General features: G+C 41.6%; 1 protein-coding gene across 1 annotated transcript in view; it reads left to right on the top strand.

Moving 5' to 3' along the window:
• LOC117513498 (IgGFc-binding protein) overlaps positions 1 to 10959 on the top strand; it is a gene marked incomplete at its 5' end in the record, with an annotated part of 37690 nt that extends 26731 nt beyond the window's left edge. The window contains 5 exons of the mRNA XM_034173670.1: positions 42 to 241; positions 5291 to 5671; positions 5770 to 6056; positions 10222 to 10266; positions 10370 to 10959. Of these exons, the coding sequence (XP_034029561.1) occupies positions 42 to 241; positions 5291 to 5671; positions 5770 to 6056; positions 10222 to 10231 (878 nt within the window). The remainder of the gene's footprint in view (positions 1 to 41; positions 242 to 5290; positions 5672 to 5769; positions 6057 to 10221; positions 10267 to 10369) is intronic.
• Positions 10960 to 21908: the final 10949 nt, after the last annotated feature.

Here is a 21908-nt window from a genome sequence, read left to right as displayed (position 1 = left end):
ACATGCTAAAAGACAGATATAAATTATTTTTTCTTTTACAGCTGCTTCCTGCCCCCCACACAGCCACTATGAGCTCTGCGCTGACACCTGTGGTATGACGTGTGCCAACTTCATTTACCCATTTGCCTGTTCTGACAGCTGTTTTGAGGGGTGCCAGTGTGACGATGGGTTTGTGTTTGATGGCATCCAGTGCATTTCCATGGAGAACTGTGGATGTGTGCACAATGGCCGATATCTAATGGTAAAACTGTAACTGTTAAGGCACCTTGACACTTTCACAAATTTGGTCTCCGCATTGCCAGGCAATTCACTGTGCTAATGCATCCCGCTTTGACTAGCCTTTGTCCCACTGGATGCCACACTTTGTCCTGCTTGACGCTACGCTATATAAAATAATCATTTTGTAGCCGATGGTGCATTTGCTCTCAGAACTTGGCTGATGAAATCATTCTCTCATTGCTCCCAGAATCAGAGAAATTATCTACAGCGGCAGGTTGTCTCATGTGCATCGTGGGGTGGAGAACACATTTAGAATGTTTCTGTGTAGGCTCTCAGTTGTCCAGGTGGTTTCCATAGTAGAGAAGCTTGAATCCTCGACTGGACTGGGTTGCTTTATGCGAGGTGTCGCTTGACGCGTTGCTTGACGCGTTGCTTGACGCGTTGCTTGACGCGTTGCTTGACGCTCCTCGCATCAGGCAACCCAGTCCAGTCGAAGATTCAAGCTTCTCTACAACACATTTCGAACGTTGTCTCAAAGGTAATTATTTATAATATATACAAGTATACAGTTGTTCTCAAATGTTTACATGCCTTGGCAGAATATTTGAATTTTTTAGCTATTTTTCAGAGAATATGAATGATAACACACAAACATTTTTTTCCACTCTTGGTTAGTGGTTGGGTGAAGCCATTTATTGTCAAACACAAACAGAACATGCAAACTCCACACAGAAAGACCATAGTTGGGAATTGAACCCATGACCTTCTTGCTCTGAGGCAACAGTACTGCCGGTGGCTTAGTTGCAAAATTCTGCATTTTGCATCACCACTCTCAGCCTCATTGAGGAATAGAGCGGAGAAGGATTTTCTTTCACCAAAACAGATCAAATATAGACTTGCATCTCAGAAGTACCTTCTGGCAATTTGTAGTTAAACTTTCAGGTCTTCTTTTTAAGAAAATCCTCCTCTATGCCACTTCATCATGAAGCTGTATAACTGGTGATACAAAAATGCAAAGCTTTCGCTGTGCACAATTTCTCCAATCACAGCCACATAAGCCGATAATTTCTTCTGGGTTGACTGGGTGTCTTGCTGGCTTTCAGTTTTGTGAACTGTCTACTCCATGCAGATTTACCAATGAGTGCCATATTGTTTGTATTTCTTTGTAATTGATGTAAATAAAGTCCGAAACATATTCAGTGGCAGCTTTACCATCAGAGAGCCTCGTCCACAACTACCACAAAAGACTCCAAGCTGTCGTTGATGTTAAAGGGGGCAATACATGGTATTAAGAGCTGGGGGATGTAAACTTTTGATCAGGGTCATTTGGGCAGTTTCTGTTTTCATTATGATTTCAAAAGAGTAAACAGTTGTTTGACAATAAATGGCTTCACCCAACCACTAACCAGGAGTGAAAAAAAAAATTGTGTTGTCATTTATACTCTGAAAAATGGCCAAAAATTCTAAATTCTGCCAGGGTATGCAAACATTTGAGCACAGCTGTATTGTAATGGATTGGTAAAACAGTTGCATTTTCATTCCTTCTTATGAGTTAGATAATATATCTGAAAATGTATGTTCACTGTGGATGTAACATCTCATCATAAACATTCAGATGCCCTGCGTGCAATGCCATGCATTGACACTCAGTATTTTGTGAACAGGTTGCACAATGTTCACAACTAGTTCACTCAAGTGGCACCAAATTACTGCGTGCCAGAAATTTTGAACATTTCAAAGTTTTCATTGTCCAGTGGTGCGCAGCCACGCAGTTTACAATGCATTACTCACTGGTAGAGTGCCGGTGTGGAGATCAAATCTGTGCAAGTGTTGAGGTGCCTTTACTTTCTGAACGGACATTTTAAAAACCTGGAATTACATTACCTCAGTAGAAATGTGCAGTTCACACCCTTTTCACAAACATACAAAATATATTAGACAAACAGCATACTGACCTAACAAATTCAAACCTTCTCCACTTGCCTGTGTTATGTCATATCTCACAAACTATTAATCGTACTATCTTATTTTGGGCGTAAAATTATTTGCAAAGGTGGTGACCAAGTGGTTAGTGCACTTGGTTTCAGTGCGGAAGGTTCGCTGGTAGGTTCCCAGTTCAAACCCCACCCGACACATTTCTCCATTTAATGTGGAGTTGCGTCAGGAAGGGCATCCAGCGTCAAACTTGTGCCAATTCAATATACAGGTCCACCTTGGATTTGCTGTGTTTTACTTAAGTTTAATGATAATTTATTTCTGTCAAACCATATTTTCAATTTTCCCATTTCTATACTGATCCTCCTCAATAACTCCTGCAAATCCCCCCCTGAACAAAAAATGCTTGTGTCATCTGCAAATAATACTAATTTTAATATTTTGGAAACATTGACAATATCATTTATATAAATTAGAAACAGTTTTGGACCCAATACTGACCCCTGTGGGACGCCACAAGCATTGTCCAAGCATGATGATGTATATTCCCCCAACTTCACAAACTGTTTTCTGTTACTTAAGTAGCTTCTCACCCAGTGCAACACCAACCCCCTAATCCCATACTGTTCAAGTTTACTGATTAATATGTCATGATTGATTGTATCAAAAGCCTTTTTAAGGTCTATAAATATTCCAACTGAATGTAATTTGTGGTCTATGGCGTTTGTAATCTCCTCAACTGATTCTATTAATGCAAGTGATGTTGAACTATGTGCTCTGAATCCATATTGACTATCAGTAAGTAATTTATGTTTATTTATGAATTTGTCTAATCTATTATTGAATAACTTTTCTAATAATTTGGAAAATTGTGGAAGCAAAGAAACAGGTCTATAATTTGTGAAGTGGTGTCTATCCCCAGTCTTATACAGCGGCACAACCTTAGCTATTTTCATTTGATTGGGAAATTTACCGGTTTGAAATGATAAGTTACAGATGTATGTTAATGGTTCTACAATCCATTCAATGACCTGTTTTACCACCACCATATCAATTTCATTTAAATCGGTAGATGTTTTATATTTACAATTATTCACAATGTCTATAATTTCATTTCCATCCACTGCTGTGAGGAACATTGAACAGGGATTTCTTTCTATGAGATTATTATCCCAATCCTCAGGTTGGGAATCGGGAATTTTTTCTGCCAAGCTTGGTCCAATATTTACAAAAAAATTATTAAAACCGTTGACTACCTCATCCTTATTTTCCTTCTTGACATTATTATCAATGAAATACTGAGGGTAACTCTGTTTTTTATTACCATTTTTGATAATGCTATTTAATATATCCCATATTCCTTTAATATTGTTTTTGTTATTATATAATATGTTACTATAATATTCCTTCCTACATACCCGTATAATATTAGTTAATCTATTTTTGTATTTCTTATATCTATTTTCTGCCTCTTTAGTCTTTAGTTTTATGAATTCTCTATACAGTGTATTTTTCTTATTACATGCATTTCGTAACCCTTTCGTCATCCATGGTCGAGCTTGGATTTTTTGTTTTCTGTAGTCTTGTTTAATTGGACAATTTTTATCATATAATGATGTAAATATTTGTAAAAAAGTTTCATATGCACTATCAACATCACTTTCACTGTATACCTTTTCCCAGTTTTGCTCCTGTAAATCCTTCTTTAGTGTGTTCATGTTTTCCTCTGTCCGCACTCGCCTGTATTTTATTTTCTCCTCTGGCTGATTCCGCCGATGGTTTCTATTATAAACGATGAAAACTGGTAGATGATCACTAATGTCATTGATTAATAATCCACTCACAGTGTTATTCTCAATATCATTGCTGAACTTTGATTAGTTAAGTAAGGCATAAATTAGCTTTAACTAACCAATGTTCTAATTTGGGCTGTATCAAGTGTCTTCAGGTGACAATATTTACTTAAACTGTAACTTGATGCTAACTTAAGCTACCCAACATTAACATTTATTGACAATCTAAATCAGAACGTTGATGTTCTGATTTAGACTGTGTCAAGTGTCCACAGAAGAAAGGTAACATTAAACAGGTAAACTGTAAATTGAGGTAAATGTTAGAAACTACTGAATATGAGAATTTATCTGAAGAGACATGGCACAATCTAATTCAGAATATCTGAAGGTAAATAAAGTGCATTAACCTACTACAGTAAAATTTGGCTTGCTCCTCGCACTGGACCATAGATTTAAATGAGTCCCTGCAAAGATCAGAGTGAAGCAGGTACATGAGATGTTCAACTCATGTTAAGAAACAATATAGTCCATTTTATGGGTATAGCTCAAATCCTATTAGAAGAGTTCTCCTGGCATGAATATGGGAAATATTTTGTAATTTTACAATTCCAAGTAAGAACCTTGTTGTTTTTACCTCATTTGGGGTCAGCACCCCCTTCCCCTATAATTCCAGCCATGGCTGTACACTCTAATGGTTGACTGGAACATGTTTCAGAAACTGAAGCATTCCCATTTAAGCAACCAGAAACAGCAAAATTCACTCAGTACTTAGTTCTCACAAATTACTTAATCTTGAAAATAGATACTGGCCTTAAATTATTGAAGGAGCCCAAGTTTCTATTGTCTCCAACTGAATACGTCTCCTGAAAATAATTATAAATTTGCATTTTGAACTCTGCTGATAATATCTCAGTAATCATGAAGGCTAGAAAATGGATTTTGGTCATAAATTACTCAGAGACACCAATTTTCTACTTGCTTCAATTGAGGAACTGAAAAATGCATACTTTGACTTATAATCTTAATTAAATCACCCTTCAAAGTATCTAGAAAGCAGATTTTGTGCATAAATTTTATTTTCTACTTATTTTCTATTTTATGCATTGTTTTTTCTGAAAATTATTGCACATTTGTGTTCTTTCATTAGAACCCTGTGAAAATATGTCACTCTACTGTCACTGAAACTACAGAACGGTTTCTGGGCTTAAACTACTGAGGGACCTCAAGATTCTATTACTGTATTTCAGAAGTAGGCCAACAGCCACAGACACTGTGACGTAGTGAGTTATGTGCAGTCTGCACAATTTGATTATTTTAACACTACATGTATTGCATGTTTCCAGGTGGGCCAAACCATAGTGGACAAAGAATGTAAGTCCAAGTGTGTGTGCCAAGCCTCTGGGCAGATGAAGTGTGAAAAGTTATCCTGTGCTGCTGAGGAGGCATGTAGTGTACAAGACGGAGTCCGAGGTTGCCACGCCAAGCAGGGTTACTGCACGGTCAGCCCTGGTGGCCACATGACCTCCTTTGATGGCATGTCTGGAGGAGTAGGAGGTCCAGGAGCATTTGAATTGGCATCTCTCTGTGGTGAGGACGCGGCGCTGTGGTTCCGTGTGGTCGTGGATGTCAGAGTTTGCAGTCTTGGTGCTTCGCCAAGTGTCGCTACTGTGTATGTGTACTTCAAGGACACCTCCATTGCAGTAAACAGAGAACATCTGGTCTGGGTAAGAGGCATGGGAAAGAATTCAGATTGAAGATTTTCATTTTGAGAATCACAATATAAGTTGCCTCATTATTTGGCAATCTTCCTCTGTTCGTCCAGGTTAACGGCAAGAAAGTGTCTCTACCCAGCAAACTCACAAATGAGCTCTCAGTCCAAATCAGAGACAGGGCTGTGATTATCGAGAGGGCGTCGGCTCTGAGGGTCACCTACTCGGTATCACAAGAGGTCACCGTCATCGTTCACAACAGTCTGTCTGGTAAAACGTGTGGCGCCTGTGGAAACTACAACAACAATGCCAACGATGACATGAGAACTGCAGACGGGAAATCCACGACTGATGTGGCTGTGGTGACTGACTCTTGGAACGCTGAGGAAATCTCCAGATGGTGAGGGATTTGAACACATTGATGATTTGAAATTTAATGCAGCAATATGACAAACAAACAAAAAAAAATCATCCTTATGTTGCAACAGCTCACCACCTCTTATTCTTATCAGTACTTTTTGTTTCAAATTAAGAATACAATAAATGTTTTATTTTCTTTTAGTCAGCATTTTTATTTATTTTCTTTCGATTAAAAAAAAATAGTCAATCACATTTGCAATCACATTTCTGAGCATTTAATTCTCTCCGCCATTGTCTGTGTGTGTGCATGTATGTGTGCACGGGAGAGAGAGCGAGAGAATGGCTGATCATTTCTCTTTTTATGTTTGAAAGGATAAAAAGAAAAATGATCAGCCACTTTCTCTCTCTCTCTCTCTTGCGGAGGTGATGGTCTAGTGGTTAAGCGTTCAGCTTGAGACCAGAGGATCCTCAGTTCAAATCCCAGCCTGACCAGAAAATCACTATGAGCCCTTGGGCAAGGTTCTTAATCCCCTAATTGCTCCTGGTGTGTAGTGAGCACCCTGACATCGGGGTGAATGTGAGGCGTTATTGTAAAGCACTTTGAGCGTCTGATGCAGATGGAAAAGCATTATATAAATGCAGTATATTTACCATTTTCTTTCTCTCTTTCTCAAATGGTCAGTTTAATGCAGTTCTCATGTTTAAAAAAACATTCCTTTTGTTAACGTGCTTAATTAAACATTTGGCCAGATGTTCTCAATATCTCAATAAAAATAGACTCAAACACTAACCTTTAATGTTTGACTATATAATTTAAGATTTAATAAGAAATAGGCCTTTCCATATGGTCATTCTATATATATTTCCATATGGAAAGGCCTATTTCTTATTACATTTACATTGTGTGTATATATATATATATATATATATATATATATATATATATATATATATATATATATATATATCCAGATATAAAGTGACTTGTATCATGATATTAGATTTTTATCAGATCACACAGCCTTAATTTGATTAGTGGAATATCCTAATATTTGAATAAATATTAGGATATTCAAAGGCGGTGTGTAGGAAGGGACATCAGCGCTTGTTCTGTCTCAGGAAACTGTCATATTTTCACATTGGCCGAACCATGTTTACACTATTTTATCGTGCTTTTATTGAATCTGTTTTAGCTTTTTCTTTGGTGGCATGGTTTGGCAGTTTGACATTGAAGGATAGGAACAGACTGAGTCAGATCATTAAATGGTCCAGTCGGTTGATTGGTGAATCGCAGCTGAGTTTAGAGTCCCTGTACACTAAACAATTACAGCGGATAACCAACTGCATTATAGTTGATGACTCCCACCCCCTGGCTAATGAATTTCAGCCAAATCTACCTACGGGTACAAATAAAGTTACCTGAACCTGAACCTGAAACTTTTCACTGTGTATTGAAAAAATAACAATACTGAACTCCCTTGGTTGTAAAATATTGGTTACAAAACCATACTGTTGACTGGGTCCCAGTTAAGGCTTCATACATTACTCTAATGGTACAGTACTACTCCTCCTCATTTGAAACTGCCCACCTGCTATGTAATTTGTGGAACGCCCTGAACAACAGTGTGCTTTTTCATTACGATTTAATTAAGAAGTGCAGGAGAATCCCCTGTGGTAATTACTGATTAAAAAGCAGGTGAGGCTGACATGGATGGCCATCAAACGCTATCAAGCTTGCAATCCAATCACTGCTTGTCATCCAAGGACACCTAAGACTCATCTGGGTGCAATATTAATTTGCGCCGTCTTTTTTTTGTGTGTGTTCGAGCTTGAAGTCAATTCATTTGAGAAATGAGTTTTCTGCATCAGGCGTCCTCCTCATTAGGGGACTGTTTTGCATTACTGGAGCTTAAAGTGGATATGACACCTAAAGAATTAGGTAAAACTGATATAAATATCAAAAATATACATACAGTATAGTAAGTTGAAAGTGGTTTCAATCATTATCACTGAGAAATAAAGTTTGTACAGCTTCTCAAAAGTGTGTTTCTTGGAAAGCGCACTGGCAGCGTTCCATCAGCAGTCTTGTGACACTGTGATGTCACAGCGTTCAGAGTCCCGTCTTTGTCTGTTAGATTGACAACAGGAACAGATAGACCTCAGCATGGACAGTGACAAGATCGAGAACTTTTCTGACTCCTCTTCAAGTGTGGATTATTTCTGACTTGGATCCTGAGGATGTCGCAGCAGTGATTAGACACTACAGATTGGAGCCGTATCTTTCGGACGAACATTCAAACCAGGAGCATTCTGGCACCGAAAATAATGCGACGGTGCTTACGGCGGAGCCAAAGCAGAGGCAAGAGACGTGCCAATTCCGATGGATTTTGAAAGGCTGCAGAATATGGAATGGTAAGGGATGCTTTGATTTTTGTTGTTGCTGTTTATAACCCTATAATTATAGGATTTTCGATTCTAGCATCTGTTTACTGCCTTTGTTATTTTTCCGGACCCGCGACAGTGTAGCTGTTACTTGCTGACCACCATCATTACCTTCGGGTTTTTGCTGTTTTCGAGTGCCTGGCATTGCATTCATCTGTGTTTAGTTATGTTATTTTCACAAAAGAATAGGAAATAAATTTCGAAACTTTTGAAAAAGATCGCCGAAAACAACAGTGAACATGCCGCCACCGTGTTTACTACGTAAGTTCCTTGACCATTTCAAGATTATTGTGAACATATTATGTGGGGTTGACATTTTAAGTGTTCCTGTGAGCGGTGCAAGAACATGGAGACGGTAGAGGAAAGTGTCTGCTGTCAGGAGCAAATGCGGGTGTGTGAGCGGAGCGAGCGGCAGCCTGACATTATGTGCATCACACAACATCGCGGCTTTCGATCAATCTGCCTGGACTTGAAAAGGCTAAAACCTTTCGCCCTTGTGTTTGTGCAATATGCTGCGACACACTGGTCAGCCATATCGACAAACAAGTCCCTGAGAGCTGTGTTTAAACAAAGTTTCTGCCGCTAAAAATAGTGTAAACAACGGCCGCCAAGCGTGCAAGCCAATATGGTCTACAGGCATGACGTATTTCAGGTTTGGTGCTTAGCGGGAAGCTGGTCACAGGGCGTGCAGATTTTTCAGTGGCAGGATGTTTAAATGTTGTATATAACGGGAGAACCACGTCCATTTTCCCAAAACGCTTAGGTTGACCGAATTATATAACCTTTGTTACATGTAATAAGACTATGTTGTCTTTAAGTGTCATATCCACTTTAAACAATGTAACAACAAACCTTTCATGCCATGACTGAACCAGGGACCCATCAGGATTCAGTCAAATATTTTACCACTGCAGAGAAATGGTTCAGAACCACATGATTATGTACACAGTTGGTCATCCTCAACAGTGTAGCAGCATTGTTGAGAGTCTACAGCATGACACTGTGGCAAAGTTCAGTGTCAACAAAAATACAATGCTGCATTAATATTAATATATATTCTTCTTATGATAAAGCATCCACTTCATCCTTGTTCCTGTGACAGCTGGTAAAAGTAGAAATTTTTTAACTTTTGACAAGTGCCATTGCATGCTATTTGTAAAAATACTATAATATAATAATACAATGTAACAAATCCATTCATTATTTTTCTGTGTTCAAATGAAATGGTTTTTGTGTGTGTGTGTGTGTGTGTGTGTGTGTGTGTGTGTGTGTGTGTGTGTGTGTGTGTGTGTGTGTGTGTGTGTGTGTGTGTGTGTGTGTGTGTGTGTGTGTGTTCAAACTGAACTATACACCAAATTCATAACAAGCAGACATGAAATACAACACAACTACAAGCTAATCAATAAATTTTGGGGAGACAGCCTACGTAGACGATGACATCAGGACGTAAGTACGCCATGAAAAGGTCTTTAGTCCAACCACAACACTGCAATGTGAAACCAAACTAACCGGAACAAAAGCATACAAACACGAACCTTTGTTCAAACCTTGCTACAGAATTTCAGATGTGAAAACACCAACCGATGTTCAGGAGTTTTTGGGTGGAAACAGAAATTTCTGGCATGACTGATATGAACTTGTTGAAAATATGACCCCTTTAAGAAAAGTATTTCACACGTGCTGCTTGTTAATTCTGTTCTGCCAAAGTAAATTTTATTATATTTTGCTCTCCTCTTCAAATATTTGTCTTTTTCACATTTCAGTGGCCTGTAGTGTTGTTGGTTCTGTGGTGACACTTTGGTGTTCAGGTAAAAATCTTTTTCTGCTAAATAAAAACATATGTCTCTCTTGAACCAAATCCCTGCACAATGTGGCTTACTGACATCTTTATGTTTTACATCCTTTACACAGGATGAAGAAGACCCTGTGAAGTCATTTGGATGAAATTGTGTCTTATTCCTACTTTTCTACTTCCTATTGATTCTTCATGTTAAAGATTGTCGACTGAAGGTCTGTTCTGTTCATTTTTGTGCCGTACAAATTATGGCTCATTTTCGAGCAACACCTCCATCTGGTGGAGCAACAACCAACACCACCAGAGTCCCACAGGCCTGAAACTGACAGGGAAAGTCTAATAATAATATAACAACTGGTGTCATATTTCTCATATTTCACTTTCCATGTTCTAAAAGTGGATGCATTTTGCAAAAAATGCTTTCTTCTCATTGTTCTGGCAATAAATATTTTACTAGCACAGTGTATGCAGAATTTTTTTCTGTGTGTGAAAGACAATGAACAGTTTTCCCAGAAGCCTCTGAGCAGTTTAGACTGCAGTACAACCACATGGTGTTCATATGATTAATGTTCATGGGGCCCTGTTGCCTCCACCACAGCTGCTGAAACCTGCAGCACTTCACTCATGGTCACGACTGTGACTGCAGAACTTCCTCAAGAAATCCTGTGCAAACCCAAGAGTTGCATTTAAAATCAAATAATGTATTCTACAAATTTCAACAGCTGATAATCATTCAGACTCTCAAATATCATACCGCTCATTCTAGAGTGACCACATTGCTGAAGAGGCTGAACTCTAATGCTGAGAAGAAGGAATCTCACAGTGTGTAATCAAAACTGTGCAAGTCAGTTGTAGAGTTGTGTAAACATGAGTTGGGGTGGGGGGAAGGACTGATTGTTAGATGCATCGTGGTGCAAACGTAGGCAATTCGATTAACAAATGTGAGTCATCGATTACATAAACATTAACTGTGGTGGTAAGAACATAGTTGCTGTTTGAACTTTTATCCAAGTAATTTTTTTGAACTGGCAATGTCCTTTTTTGTGTCAGTACAATTGCCATACTGCTTCATTACACTTTCTTCCCGTTAAATCAGGAGGAAACGACACATGTAACCACATCACATGCAGGACAAGAAGCATCTAGTGACAAGTTCTTGCTCCATCTGATCACAGTTTTTTTACTTCAAAAATCTAAAAAAAAAACAAGTGAAACAGTTGTGACGGAGCACTTGTTTGTGCCGCTGAAGAAAATCTCCACTTTAATTTTCACCCTCCATCAGCGTGTTAAAGGCTCCACTGAGAAGTAGACTCATTCTGTTGTTTCATAAAGGGCTCAGAAAGAATCCAAACAGATCATTTGCCGAGTATCACGGCTGATCCCCAAAAATCATCTAAACTATTTTCATTTTAGCTAGTTTGGTAACTCTGAGATGGGGGCATGTTTGGCCTTCCTTCATTCTACCCAGGTCACATAGGCTCTTGCTCACACTCCACCTCTTTACACAGTTATGGTTTGGCTGGTACTCAGGTTGAGTAGGCACAGTCAACATGGTGACACCCAGAACCGCATTATTTGAGCTTCAAAACATCTATGGGTGACATCATAGAGGGTTTGTGGAGGAAATCCACACAGACATAGTTAGAACATGTAAACTCCCCACAGAAAGGACCACCTTCTGTGACACAAGTGCCAACCTCGATTCCTCTGTGCCACCCAAACTAGCTACAAGGGTCCGTTTTGCACAAATGCTTTATGGTCTGTAGGGGCTTGCGCTAAATGAATCATTGCAGATAGACCTTATCTGTATCTTGGGAGTGGACCTACTTCTGGGGAAAAACAAAGCCATGCTATCTTAATGCCACAATGCCTTTCGATGTAGGACTGACTCACCACTGTGCAACATTGACCAAGAAACACTAAAAATGTTAGCAATGTCAGCAACTTTGCACAATTTAAACTGCTCTGTATGGCTGAGAAGTGCTATATAAATGCAGTCCATTTACCATTTACCATTCCTGAAAAACACAAAATGCTGCAAAGTTCCAGAACTCAGAGGTTGTTGAAGAAAATTGGACAGAAAGCTGCCGAGATGAAGGATTATCTCCGGAATTATGGCCACTCATTTCTGCAGCCAGAGAATTTTCAGATGGACAGCTACTGTCAGTGATTATCAGCTTCATGTTTTCATTAGATTTATGGATATTTTCAGTGTTTTTCAGCTGTTTTCCATGTTGTCCCATCATGTTATTCTCATCTCTTATACAGAATGTAAGACCTGAATTTATTTAATGAAAGGACCTACATAAATTTAAAATGTAAAATACCCCATTATGAAAAAAATACAGTTGTATGCAAAAGTTTGGGCACCCCTGACAATTTTCATAATTTTCCTTTATAAATCATTGGTTGTTTGGATCAGCAATTTGTAGTTAAATATATCATATAGAACACAAACACAGTGATATTTGAGAAGTGAAATGACGTTTCTAGGATTTACATAAAGTGTGCAATAATTATTTAAACAAAATTACGCAGGTACATAAATTTGGACACCCCAACAGAAAAAATACATCAATATTTAGTAGATCCTCCTTTTGCAGAAATAACAGCCTCTAAATGCTTCCTATAGCTTCCAATGAGAGTCTGGATTCTGGCTGAAGGTATTTTGGACCATTCTTCTTGACATTTTGCTGAAATGGCGATGGGATGTCAGTTTGTGTTTTTTGTTTTCCCCAGCTTGTAAAATTTAATCATTTTAAGGTTTTTTTGTTTTTTTAAGGTTGGTGAACTGGGTCTCTGTGTGATTTTTTTTTATCCCTCTTTCTCTGCAATTCAGCCAATGCATTTCAGCTGGAGGTTGAACATGCAAGCCTCGCAGTCAGTTTTTCTTATTATTATTTTATTTGAGTTACCATGTTTGTGAAGCAATGTGTGTTGCCCAAAAAAGCAAAAATTAAAAAACGAAACACTCAGTACTGTGTCTGAGCAAGACACAGAAGGAAGAGTGGACTTCTTCCAGAGACTGTTTGTCAGTGTGTCCGGGGACGGAGCTGTGACTCGCCCGGTGTGAGAGCAGTGCTGAGCCGCTCACACCGGGTAGAGAGAGACAGCAGCCGCCCACCGCGCGAATAGCCATTCCCCACGTAGAGCGGAGAGCAGGCAGCAGACGAAACTGTGTTTAAAAAAAAACAAACAAACACACTGCTTCGCTTTAAATGCACAGTAAGCTATTTCTGATGATCAACGTGGACTGTTTTTCTCCTAAAAGGCTTTATTTCACTCTGTGTGTCACGTTGGAAAGCTGTAGCTATTGTGCTAATTTGATTATCGCTTACACGGCGTATGCATGCTCTAGTCTTCTTTTGTTTGTTTTTCTGGGGATGTTACAGTGCCACACACAGGCCTGGCATATGTACTACAATGTTAAACAAAACTTTGAGGCACAAAATTTGCCTCGAACATTTTTTGTCAAATTATTTACGTTACTCGACTAATCGTTTCAGCTCTAATTCTAACTACCTGCAGTGGCCACACAGCCCCACAGCATGATGGAACCACCTCCAAATTTTACTCTAGGTAGCAAGTGGTTTTCTTGGAATGTTGTGTTCTTTTTCAGCCATGCATACCTCCCCTTGTTATGTCCAAATAACTCAATTTTAGTTTCACTGAGTTACACAGCACCTTATTCCAAAATGAAGCTGGCTTGTCCAGATGTGCTTTAGCATACCTCAAGCGACTCTGTTTGTGGCATGTATTCAGAAAAGGCTTCCTCTGCATTACAGCATCATACAGCATGTCTTTGTGCAAAGTGCGCTGTATAGTTGAACGATGCACAGAGACACTATCTGCAGTAAGCTCATGTTGTAGGTCTTTGGAGGAGGTCTGTGTGTTGACTATGACTGTTCTCACCATCCTTCGCTTCAGCTTATCTGAGATTTTTCTTGGCCTGCCACTTCAGGCTTTAACTAGTACTGTGCCTGTGGTCTTCCATTTCCTCACTATGTTCCTCACAGTGGAAACTAGAGGTGGGCGGATTGATCCTAATATCGATACCAATGCTGGTATTGATAGTGAATGATCATCGTGTAAAAAGAGCTTTTTTCTCTCCTGCACGCACTGACTGCTGCGCACAGATTCCTCAAAGTCTACTCTCTGTCTGTAAAAGCAGCGCTACGCTGTGTCACACAACACGCACGCACGCACTGACTGCTGCGCACACAGATTCATCAAAGTCTACTCTCTGTCTGTAAAAGCAGCACTACGCTGTGTCACACAACACGGAGCAGCGCACCCTTGTATTGTGGTTTGTCAGCCCTTTACCTCAGGACATTTTGTTTGAAGTTGTGTTGAGTGATATTTTTTTAAACAAAAATGTTGATTGTGATAATAAAGTATTTTGGTGTCACATACAATGTTTGCCGAAATTCTATCCTCTGTCTTTTGGATCCTTTGGATCTATGAAGCATAAATATGAAAAAGTATCGGTATCGCCACCTAAAACACCCTTTCTCATGATTGGATTCACCTGTGTAAGGAGGTCAAGGGTCAATGAGCTTACCAAACCAATTTTGTGTTCCAATAATTGCTAAATGTAAAATAAATAAATGTAAAATAAGTGCTAAATGTATTCAAATCAATAAAATGACAAGGATGCCCAAATTTATGCACCTGCACCAATTTTGTTTAAATAATTATTGCACACTTTCTGCGCATCCATCCATCCATCCATTTTCTTCCACTTTATCCGGAGTCGGGTCGCGGGGGCAGCAGCTCAAGCAAAGCCGCCCAGACCTCCCAATCCACCCACACCTCCTCCAGCGGAACCCCAAGGCAAAACCAAGCCAGCCGAGAGATGTAGTCCCTCCAGCGTGTCCTGGGTCTTCCCCGGGGCCTCCTCCCAATGGGACGTGCCCGGAACACCTCTCCAGCGAGGCGTCCAGGGGGCATCCGGAAAAGATGCCCAAGCCACCTCAACTGACTCCTTTCGACGTGGAGGAGCAGCGGCTCGACTCCGAGCTCCTCACCCTATCTCTAAGGGAGCGCCCAGTCACCCTGCGGAGGAAACTCATCTCAGCCGCTTGTACTTGCGATCTCGTTCTTTCGGTCATGAGCCAAATCTCATGACCATAGGTGAGGATCGGAATGTAGATCGATTGGTAAATCGAGAGCTTTGCCCCCCTACTCAGCTCTCTCTTCACCACGACGGTCCGATACAGCGACCGCATCACTGCAGATGCTGCATCGATCCGTCTATCGATCTTACACTCCATCCATCCCTCACTCGTGAACAAGACCTCGAGATACTTAATCTCCTCCACTTGAGGCATTGACACTCCACCGACCTGAAGAGGGCAAAGCACCTTTTTCCGGTCGAGAACCATGGCCTCGGATTTGGAGGCGCTGATTCTAATCCCGGACGCTTCACACTCGGCTGCAAACCGCCCCAGTGCACACTGAAGGTCCTGATTTGACGAAGTCAACAGAACCACATCGTCCGCAAACAGCAGAGACGAGATTCTGTGGTTCCCAAACTAGACCCCCTCTACACCCTGGCTGCGCCTAGAAATTCTGTCCATAAAAATAATGAACAGAACCGGTGACAAAGGGCAGACCCTGGTGGAGGCCAACGTGCACTGGAAACAGGTTTGACTTACTACCGGCAATACGAACCAAGCTCCTGCTGCAGTCGTACAGGGACCAGATAGCCCTTAGCAAAGGACCCCGGACCCAGTACTCCCGGAGCACCCCCCACAGGGTGCCCCGAGGGACACGGTCGAACGCCTTCTCCAGATCCACAAAACACATGTGGACTGGTTGGGCGAACTCCCATGAACCCTCAAGCACCCGATGGAGTATGTAGAGCTGGTCCAGTGTGCCACGACCAGGACGAAAACCACACTGCTCCTCCTGAATCTGAGGTTTGACCATCAGTCGAATTCTCCTCTCCAGTACTCTGGAATAGACCTTACCGGGGAGGCTGAGGAGTGTGATCCCCTATAGCTGGAACACACCCTCCGGTCCGCCTTCTTAAACAGAGGGACCACCACCCCGGTCTGCCAATCCAGAGGCACTGTCCCAGATCGCCACGCAATGTTGCAGAGGCGTGTCAGCCAAGACAGTCCCACAACATCCAGAGACTTAAGGTACTCAGGACGGATTTCATAGACCCCAGGAGCCTTGCCACTGAGAAGCTTTCTAACCACCTCGGTGACTTCGGCCTGGGTAATGGATGAGTCCACCTCTGAGTCCCCAGTCTCTGCTTCCTCTTCGGAAGACGTGACGATGGGATTGAGGAGATCCTCGAAGTATTCCTTCCACTGCCCGACAACATCCCCAGTTGAAGACCTCGCTGACAAAGGGTTCCGCCAGTCGTTCCCAGCAGACCCTCACGATATGTTTGGGCCTGCCAGGTCTGACCGGCTTCCTCCCCTCCCAGCGGATCCAACTCACCACCAGGTGGTGATCGGTCGACAGCTCTGCCCCTCTCTTCACTCGAGTGTCAAAGACACGTGGCCGAAGGTCAGATGATACATCATCGACCTCCGGCTCAGGGTGTCCTGGTGCCACGTGCACTTATGGACACCCTTGTGCTCGAACATGGTGTTCGTGATGGACAAACTGTGACTAGCACAGAAGTCCAACAACTGAATGGGCCGTGCTTCCCGATCACCCCCCTCCAGGTCTCACTGTCGCCGCCCACGTGGGCGTTGAAATCCCCCAGGAGAACAATGGAGTCCCCAGTCGGAGCGCTATCTAGTACCTCTCCCAGGGACTCCAGGAAGGTTGGGTACTCTGCACTGCTGCTCGGCCCATAGGCCGAGACAACGGTGAGAGACCTGTCCCCGACCTGAAGGCGCAGGGATGCGACCCTCTCCTTCACTGGAGTGAACTCCAACACATGGTGACTGAGCTGGGGAGCAACAAGCAATGCGACCCCAGCTCTCCGCCTCTCCCCGTGGGCAATGCCAAAAAAATGAAGCGTCCAGCCCCTCTCCAGGAGTTGGGTACTAGAGTCCAAGCTGTGCATGAAGGTGAGCCCGACTATCTCTAGTCGGTATCTCTCAACCTCCCGCACAAGCTCAGGCTCCTTCCCCCCCAGCGAGGTGACATTCCATGTCCCAACAGCCAGGGGCTGTGAGCATGGACCGGGCCGCCGGGCCACCCACCCTCGACTACCACTCAATCCTCTCTGCACCCGACCCCCATGGCCCCCTCTGCAGGTGGTGAACCCACAGGAGGGCAGGCCCACGTCGCTCTTTCGGGCTGAGCCCGGCCGGGCCCCATGGGCTAAGGCCCGACCACCAGGCGCTCACGCGCGAGCCCCAACCCCAAGCCAGGCTCCAGGGTGGGGCCCCGGCTCCGCCATACCGGGCAACGTCTCGGTCCTTGATTTTTTACTGGTCATGGAGGTTCTGACTTTCTGCGCATAACTAATGATATTAACTGACTGCAAGATTTAGTTAAGTCTTTAATGTATAAGAATCATTTAATCTCAGCTGAAAGTTTAGCAAGTCATATGAATCTTTTTTTGGAATAGGTATACAGTTTATATATAAGTGTAAAACTTTAATCTATGTATAAAGCAAGAAATGTCTGTGTGAGTGTGAGTATGTGGCTCGCATATCTCTCTGACTGTTTTTCAGATCAGCATCAGCTTTCAGATATGGCTTCCGCATGGCACAATGATATGCATCCATTTTTATGAAATTTTTGGGGAATAATTTTCAAAACCTTTATTTTGAAACCTTTATTTTCATTACAGGGTTGGCCCACTTGGGAAATGCATTGCTTCTCCAAATATGCCCGTGAATAAAATCAAGCGCACCCTCTCTTCTCCTATGGTGTTTACTACACCAGTTTAACAGGCTAGCGTTATCGTAGCCTTAGCTGAACAACCAATGGGTCCCACGATTTATCCAGACTGACTGCAAATATGCGTAAATTAAGTAGTTTTATTTATTTATTTTTTGGTGGGAGGGTTTTCTGTGGCATTTTCTAAATGCAGAAATCCACCCATCGTCAAAACATACCAATGTGAACAAATCAAGCTCACCTCTCTTCTTCTACGCCGTTTAACGCCAGCCAGCATCCTTATTGTTGCACTGCTGCCACCTTCGGCATCAATCCGTTACAGCAGTACTAAATCCTCTTAGTGTCTTTCAAGTATTTAAAAAGCCAACACTTTCCATCCCACTTGACCTTATGTCTAAAACTGTTTGCAGATCACCTTAACAAATTCATACTTATTACAATATTCCACCATACATAGTCTTTAGCTCAAAAAAGAAATCTAACCAGATTGAGGCTTCTAAACACTTTTAAAAATCATGCTGTTGCATTACTGTTTTTGCTTTTCACTGTTGCATTACTGTTTTTGCTTTTCAGTAGTGGTACTTTCACATTAATGGAATTGGGGTCAACTGCCTACAGTGTCCTTGCTAAAAGCCAAAATGTATGAAAACACAACAGCTATCAATCAATCCACACAACAAACCTAAATGTCCCTGACTCACATTATCAATAACTACTGTATTCACATCCATATGTTTGTGCTTTGTGTACACTAACTGTGTTTAATCCTTCCTATATTTCTATGTGTGTATACGAGGTCTGTCAATAAAGTATAGGTCCTTTTTATTTTTTTCAAAAACTATATGGATTTCATTCATATGTTTTTACGTCAGACATGCTTGAACCCTCGTGCGCATGCGTGAGTTTTTCCACGCCTGTCGGTGACGTCATTCGCCTGTGAGCACTCCTTGTGGGAGGAGTCGTCCAGCCCCTCGTCGGAATTCCTTTGTCTGAGAAGTTGCTGAGAGACTGGCGCTTTGTTTGATCAAAATTTTTTCTAAACCTGTGAGGCACATCGAAGTGGACACGGTTTGAAAAATTCAGCTGGTTTTCGATGAAAATTTTAACGGCTGATGAGAGATTTTGAGGTGATACTGTCGCTTTAAGGACTTCCCATGGAGCGGGACGTTGCGCAGCGCTCCCAGGCGCCGTCGTCAGCCTGTTTCAAGCTGAAAACCTCCACATTTCAGGCTCTATTGATCCAGGACATCGTGAGAGAACAGAGAAGTTTCAGAAGAAGTCGGTTTCAATATTCAGATATTCCACTGAGATTTTTTAATGAAAGACGTGCGGACGGATTGCAGCGTCGGCTCGCAGCCGCCGCAACGCTCCGCCACAGGAAAAACACCTCTGTTGGAAGCCTTAAGGACAAGTTGGAACATGTCCAACTGTTAAACAATTTCTCAGATACTCACTCCACTGAAAGCCATCAAAAGCCACCTGGTTTTTACAAATGGTTATCAACACGGAGGTGTTTTTCCTGTGCCGCCGCACCGCGCCGGCTGCGTCCCGACGCGCGGACCCGTCCACACGTCTTTCATTAAAAAAATCTCCTTTAACAGTGGAATATCCGGATAAAATGGGGCTGGACGACTCCTCCCACAAGGAGTGCTCACAGGCGGATGACGTCACCGACAGGCGTGGAAAAACTCACGCATGTGGACGAGGGTTCAAGCATGTCTGACGTAAAAACATATGAATGAAATCCATATAGTTTTTGAAAAAAATAAAAAGGACCTATACTTTATTGACTGCCCTCGTATATGTCTGACCATGTTGGATGAATGTCAATCTTTTTTCTTCAAATAACTGTATTTGCGTATCTCTTTGTAGCTCAATGTCAACCATGTCTTAACAAACGTACACTTTGTCCGTTAAAACTAAGATTAAGTACATCCCACCTTCAAACACAGCTTCATACGGCCATCCATGAAAAATCCACTTAAGCTCCCAATTTTCTATAGGAATACAAACTTCCTATGGGCACTGCACTACTATAACCAAATTCTACCCAAAGGTTTTATTACCTGCATTTTCAAAGCTCACTCAGTCCACTCCACTCCTGTCCTCACTGGTCATGAGCATTTTGACTGTGACCGGAAGAACAAGGTGATGGATACAAGCAAGGGAAATGAGATTCCTCCTTTGGGTATCTGGGCTTACATTCAGGGACAGCGTTAGAAGCTTGAGTATCCAGGAAGGACTCAGAGCAGATCTGCTGCTTCTATGCATTGAAAGGAGCCACCTGAGGTGCTTTAGGCATAGAGATGGGTATTGATAAGATTTTATTGATATCAATGCCATTATCGATTAGGCTTATCGATCTGATTCCTTATCGATTCCCTTATCAATACCCTCTACTGAAATTTCTGTGTACTAAAAGTAGGCTTTACAGGTTTTTGATTATTTTACCGACAAAACCCTCAAAAACAGCGGCCGCCCTGAAAGACCAACAAGGGAATCATTAAGCAAAAAGGCTATTGATGTTGGTGGATCAAATAATTTCTTAACGATTCTCGAAAAGAACAGGTTATCGATACCCAACCCTATTCGGGCATCAGGAGAGGATATCTCTGGTTGTCTCACAAGGGACATCTTCCAGGCAAGTCCAGTTGAGAAGAGACCCAGAGGAAGACAGAGGACACAATGGAGGGATTATATTTCACAAAAGGTTTTTTGAACATTGTTGGATACCCTAGGAAGAGTTCAAGGACTTGGCCCAGGATAGGGAAACATGAGATAACCTGTTTGTTCTTCTGCCACCATGACCTGGTCTCAAATAAGCAGCAGAAAATGAATGAATGAATTTCCTTAAGATTAGCTGATCACACAGCTGAACCTTCCAGAATCAGAAGTGTGTTTACTGCCAAGTAAGTTTTCAATAAAACCATGACTGTAATTTCAAGGGGCAAAAGTAGGAAATCTAGGTTTTCCTAAAAAAACAAATGGACAGCTACTGTATGAGTATGTAGATTGTGCTGTTAAAATGACCATATCAAATTGTCTGTATGTTAACGTAACATGTCTCAGAGGGGTGGGGCACAGAGGAGTAGGGTACCTTTATACAGAGTAGTAACAACTGATAATATGGCGCCATTTTGTGGTCAATTGTCCTGAATTACTGAATTACTTTTTTTTTAATCAGTTAACCGCATACAGCAACACATCCAGGTACAGGTACTATTAAAAAAATATAAAAATAGCTAACCTGTCAAATTTACAATTTATGATGACTTATTTCATTAATTATTTAAAGCCTGATGTATGCTTCTGCAACTCTGTAACTCTGTGTCATGCAATGACATCGATGTGCGTGCCATTTTTAAAGTTCTCTGTCGCTGGATAATGCTATATTCTGGATAAATTTGTCCCTCAACAAGCTTTTCTTTCTACAATCATTAACCTCCAAGTCAAAAGGTAAGGTGTACAATTTCCTCTTTTTCTGACTCCATGCTGTAAAACTGGTCATATTTGCAGACTTTTCTGCCAAATGTGTAATCAGCGTGTGCACTGCAAAAACTATTAAAATATGAGAGGAAAGAGTGAAACCAGAAAAGTGTCAAATAACAGTCTTTTGCAGTGTCTGATTTCGCAGGTGCATGTCAGGTCTGAGCACAGTTTGCAAAAAATAAACAGTCGGAAATGACTCTGCTCCCACTTTCCTCAAATCGGCGAGTGTCAGCCATACATCCAAACATCCAAAAGAACCGACTCCATAAAAGGAACCAAATCTACCATCACACCCTGCAAGCCTGCAAATACGGAATCAACTAAACATGTAAACATCATGTAAATAACCAA

This window comes from Thalassophryne amazonica, chromosome 7 (assembly GCF_902500255.1).
Source record: "Thalassophryne amazonica chromosome 7, fThaAma1.1, whole genome shotgun sequence".
In the NCBI taxonomy this organism is placed as follows: domain Eukaryota; kingdom Metazoa; phylum Chordata; class Actinopteri; order Batrachoidiformes; family Batrachoididae; genus Thalassophryne; species Thalassophryne amazonica.
The sequence above is the reverse complement of the archived record's forward strand: the minus strand, read 5'-3'. Positions and strand labels throughout refer to the sequence as shown.